Source organism: Pygoscelis adeliae, unplaced genomic scaffold (assembly GCF_000699105.1).
Source record: "Pygoscelis adeliae isolate BGI_AS28 unplaced genomic scaffold, ASM69910v1 Scaffold28, whole genome shotgun sequence".
Taxonomy (NCBI): Eukaryota; Metazoa; Chordata; class Aves; order Sphenisciformes; family Spheniscidae; genus Pygoscelis; species Pygoscelis adeliae.
Window position 1 is genome coordinate 48,272 of NW_008825298.1, and position 4,873 is coordinate 53,144.

A 4,873-nucleotide genomic window follows, 5' to 3' on the forward strand; every position below is an offset into this window, starting at 1 on the left:
CAAGGCCGACAGGCAGTGGCTCCCCGCACTCCGAGAGCCTCCTGATTCACCTCCTGGCACAGGGACCGAGCCCACAGCCGGTGCTGGTGAGCATGGCACGGGATGCTGCCCCAGCTCAGAGGGAAGGATGGAGAGGAAAGGACCAGTGCCCCCTCCTGGTGCCATGCGGGACATGGCAGGAAGGTCCTTTGGCAAAGCCATCCAAGAGGGTGCTGGGCTGCACCGGGCACCTGGGTCAAGGATGACCTTTCTCTCCTCCATCCCTTCCCTGGCCATGAGCTGGGGGCAGGTTTGGGGAGGCCGCCGAAGTCCCCACCCCCTCAGCTGCCAGTGAGGGCACCTGGCCAGCAGTGTCCCACACTGGCCCCCATCAGCCACCTGCATCTCAGCTCCAGGGTCCCCCGTCCCCTGGTCCCGCTCCCCATCACTCACCGTCTGGTCAGTGAGCGGGGGCAGGACGATGGTCTTCTCCATCGTGTTCATCACCAGCTTCCAGAGCTCCTTCAGCACCCGCTTCAGCACTGTCTTCTCACAGATCTTGGCAAAGAGCGTCAGGCTGCAGAGAGGGGACGGGGCTAAAATTCCTGGCACGGCACCCCTGTTGCCACCCCTTGCCCAGTCGCCCTGACCCTGCAGGTCTTCCACACTCCCGGGGCGGGTCAGGGGCATTAGGGAGGGTGGGGGTCCCTGTTGCCCCCCACACTCACTTGCTGTCCAGGAGGTCCATGATGGGCTGCAGGACGTTGTCAGCATCCTGTGCAACGCTGCTGCAGGTGCTGGCAGGGACGTTGCCGGTGCCCTTCACCTGGCCCAGGATGTCACCCATCTGCTTCACGCAATCCTCGATGTGTGGCTGGAAACTGGGGACCGCAATGCCCAGGCAGCTCAGCATCCCCCACAGCCGTGCCCGGGACGCGCTTGGCCAAGCAGAGCCCCCAGCCTGGCCTCAGCCGCAGCTCCTGGACCCCCAAACCTCTCCTTGGCCCACCACCCACGCCCTCTCGCCTGGGTGTACCTGGTAGCAAAGACTCGGCTCAGCTCGTCCAGGACGTTGTTAAGTTTCACCTGCAGTTCCTTGAGGATATCACTGGCTTCTGTGTCCAGCTGAAGGAGGGACAGGTTGGAGAAGGCATCAGAGTCCCTGGCCCAGCCCGGGGGGGGTCTCTGCACCCCAAATGCACCCCTGGGCAGGGTGAAGCCCATCTGTCGTCTGACATCGTAGGAGAGCAGTGTGCCATGGAGTGGGACAGTGTGATCCCATACAGGAGTGAGGAACTGGGGTCTGCTCCCAGCACTGTGGAGCTGGGGAAGGGGCTGCCTCTGGGGAGAAGGGACTTATCCAGCCCCTCCACAGGGCTCCCTCCTGGAGACCCCCGATACGCACCTCCTTCCCACCCATGGCTTCAAACATCTTCTCGAGCTGGACGCGGAGCTGCTGGATATTGTTCATCAGGATGCAGGGCTGGAGGGGTGGGATGGAGAGTGGGGTCAGCACCAACAAATGTGGCTGGAACAGCTGCCCACCTCTCCAGGTCCCTCCCACCCTGCACTGGGGGACACAGGGACAGTCATGGCACAGAGCCCTGCCTGGCAGCATTTCAGGGACTGCCATCGGACAGAGACCGAGGGCAGGACCAGCATCATGGGAACCAGCTCTGGAGCTGAGGTGATGGCTGGGGTCACTGTGTGGGGACAGTCCTGCCTGGCAGCACCAGGCAGGTGGCAAGCAGAAGGGAGATACATCACCACTTTCTCCTTCTCCTTGGAGCAGTACGAGGCAAAATCCTTGGAGATGATCTCGGCATACTGGAGTAGCACATTGCTGATGGTCTGCAGCCAAACGAGGGATGGGACCCACCCAGACAGCAGCACAGAGGAGGAAGGAGGGAGAGAAGGAGACCATGAGTCCCACAGCAGTGAAACAACCCAATGCCTGGATATGCCCTGAGACCCCTAGATCCTCTGGTCCCACAGATGAACCGGGAGCTGCATGGGCACAGCCACTGGAAGCCAGATCCAGATCATCTGGTCTCCATGGGCAGCTCCAGCACAGCTGTGAAAGCACCAGCCATCAAGCCTGCATGCAACTCCCTCCCACACTGCAGCGAGCCAGTGGCATTTAATTAATCTAGATTAATTAACCAGTTAAATCATTAATTAGCTAATCTCCCATGCTAGCAAAGCTGGGAGAGCCACAGGGTCTGTTCATGGCACGTTTGCTTGAGCATTGCTGTTAGAGGTCGTGCAATCTGTGTCCTATGCCACTGCCTACAGCTAGACAGGAGACAGCAGAGAGAGCCCAGGAGCTCCGGGCCAGGGCTGGGACCGGGGTCCCAGGGGTGCTCCCGTCCCAGTGGTTCCCATCCTGGCAGCTGCCCACCTTGGCAAACCTTCGCATGTAGTGCCCAACAATCTGGGGATCCGGGCACTCAAGTTTCTTGATGATCTCGAAGCTCTGGTTGAGCTGGGAGAAGACGTCCACCACGGAGCAAGAGAAGAGTGCGTGCTCCGACGTCTGCTGGAACTGGGGGAGTGAGAGGCAATGTCAGCAGGAGGCAGGGAGGGGAGATTTTGGCCCCGATGTGGGGACACGCTGGGCATTGAGGGACAAGCCCCTCGCCCACCCCCAGCTGCGGCTCCTGTGCCCACTGACAGTCCTGTTCATACCCCATCCTTCTTGTCCCGCTCCAGCGCTCCATGCAGGAAATCCCGGGACACCTCTTCATTCTCATCCAGCCACTGGATAACGAAGGGCTCGAACCAGCTGGAAGAGAGGCCCGTCCCTGGTGAGGCCAGCCAGCCCACGGGGTGCAAGGCACCCCCTCTCCTGCCCCCCGAGGGCTGCACTCACGCGGGGTATTCGGGCACGCGGCTCTTGAAGGAGGGCAGCTCGGTGACGTACTCGTTGTACAGCCACTTCACCTTGAAGTGCAGGTTCATGTAGTCCGCGCTTTTGCACAGGCGATGCTTGTCGTGCTCTGCACGGGGAAGGCGAGTGCGCGCAGGGGTTGCTTTGAGCCCCAAACCTGGGGAGTAGCTGCCCCAAGGGCAGCTCCGGGGATGCCAGGGTAACGGGGTGGAGATGGAAGTGCTTCTTGGGTGGGATTTAAGCTAGGCATCGTGTTGATGAGGGGGTGAAATGGGTTTGCCCAGGGAACAGGTGAGGTGGGAACAGAGTGCGGCTCCTGCCTGGTTCCCCCACCCGGCTCGGAGCGGCATGGGGGGACTCACCCTCCATCGCATACTTCATGTCCTGAGCAAAGAGGTTCCACATCACCTCGGCGCTGATCTTCCCCACATTCAGTTCCTGGGGGAACCTGGGGTGGGGGCAAAGCGTGGACACAGGGTGGACCAGCCCTCCATTTGGAGATACGTCCCCCCCACACCTCCCGTCTGCCTCAGTTTCCCCATCTGTAGAATGGATGTTACAACCCACTTCCAAAGGACTAAAGCTACCACTGCTGCCCTGTGGGCATCCCCCCGGGTGCGAAGCAGGGTCCCCTTTCCCAGCACCTACTCACTGGTTCAGGCAGGGCGTGTAGGAGTTCTTGTCCTCCTCGATAATGGAGACTATCAGAGTGATGAGCTTGGACCAGAAGTCCAGGTTTTTGATGCTGGGGCCCTGCTCCTCAGGGGGCACCTCGCCTTTCTTAGTCTGGAGTGATGGGGACACAGCAGAGGCTCCGGTCACCTGACCCGCGGGGCTCGATTTCATGGCGGGGCTAATGAGGAGGCAGGAGGGCTCTGGGAACACCCTGGAGGCCCCCACGCAGTCCCCGCCTTGTCTGACCCTGGTCTCAACCCCACAGCAGTGGGGCTCAAACCCTGCCCAAGGCTTGGGGCTCATTCTGCATGGAGCTGAGCGCTCTGGAGAGGGAGCAGGAGCATTGAGTGAAGGAGAAGGGCAGGGGATGGGGAAGGTCGGCGGGGGGCAGAGAGGTCCTCCCACAGCGCCCGGCATCCCAGCGCGTCCCAGCTCCCCCCGCCCCACACACCGGGTCTGTCTGGTACTCGCGACTGTACAGCTCGTGGCAGTTGTTGAAGATGTACTCGTAGGTGGAGTTGAGGCAGGCTTTCACGCAGTCCTTCACCACCTGGCTGGCTCGTGGCGGGCTCTGCAGCTCCTGGACCTGGGCGCACGGGGAGGGAGCCGTGCTGGAGGCAGACCCGCAGCCCCGGCCGGCCATCCGGGAGCTACCACGGAGCCAGCGCGACCCCAACCTTGCAAAGAACCGGGGCCAGCGAGGGTCAGGCTCCCCACCAGAGGGACGGGGCAAGTGGGGCCCCAGCAGTACCTTCATCCGAAAGAAGGTGATGCTGGTCAGCAAATCCACCGTGGACTTGAGATCCTGCAGCCGTTCAGGACTGCTGGCAGGGAAGTTGTTCTGCCAAAGGGGAAGAAAAGAGTGGAGTTGCACACAAAACTCTCACAGGGGCAAGTGGAGGGGGAGAAAACAGCTGCCTGTTGTTTCAGACCTTATTAGACCGGTGGGGAAACTGAGGCACAGCAGGCACCTTACCCGGTACATGGAGAGGTCAATCCGCAGCGAGTTGTGCAGCTGGTCGAGGAGTTTGACGAACCGCTCCTTCTGCGGAGAAACACCCCAGAGCCAGGTAAACGGGGGAAAGGAGGCAGGGACCGTCCCCCCCTCCCCGCTGCCCCTGGCTCTCTCTGCCCCCAGCCCGGCCCACGCCGCCCCCAGCTCATCCCTCTCCTTCCTGCTGTCCTGCTGTCCTTCCTTCCCTCCTTCCTTCATCAGAGCCCTGCCGGCGGGGCATGGGATGCCCACGGAGAAAAGCATGTCCTCGCTGGTGGCCGGGGCTCACCGGCAGCCGGCGACGACACACGGGGCCCACGGGGGCGCGCCCGGTG

At 61.9% G+C, this 4,873-nt stretch overlaps 1 protein-coding gene across 1 annotated transcript in view; it reads right to left on the reverse strand.

Annotated features, from left to right (window-relative positions):
• Window positions 1-4,873, reverse strand: part of UNC13A (unc-13 homolog A (C. elegans)) — a gene marked incomplete at its 5' end in the record, with an annotated part of 30,918 nt that overhangs the window by 9,952 nt on the left and 16,093 nt on the right. Inside the window, 13 exons of the mRNA XM_009329967.1 lie at window positions 433-556; window positions 708-860; window positions 1,016-1,104; window positions 1,385-1,462; window positions 1,747-1,830; window positions 2,381-2,524; window positions 2,668-2,764; window positions 2,852-2,978; window positions 3,232-3,317; window positions 3,522-3,655; window positions 3,996-4,130; window positions 4,296-4,385; window positions 4,521-4,589. Of these exons, the coding sequence (XP_009328242.1) occupies window positions 433-556; window positions 708-860; window positions 1,016-1,104; window positions 1,385-1,462; window positions 1,747-1,830; window positions 2,381-2,524; window positions 2,668-2,764; window positions 2,852-2,978; window positions 3,232-3,317; window positions 3,522-3,655; window positions 3,996-4,130; window positions 4,296-4,385; window positions 4,521-4,589 (1,410 nt within the window). The remainder of the gene's footprint in view (window positions 1-432; window positions 557-707; window positions 861-1,015; window positions 1,105-1,384; window positions 1,463-1,746; window positions 1,831-2,380; window positions 2,525-2,667; window positions 2,765-2,851; window positions 2,979-3,231; window positions 3,318-3,521; window positions 3,656-3,995; window positions 4,131-4,295; window positions 4,386-4,520; window positions 4,590-4,873) is intronic.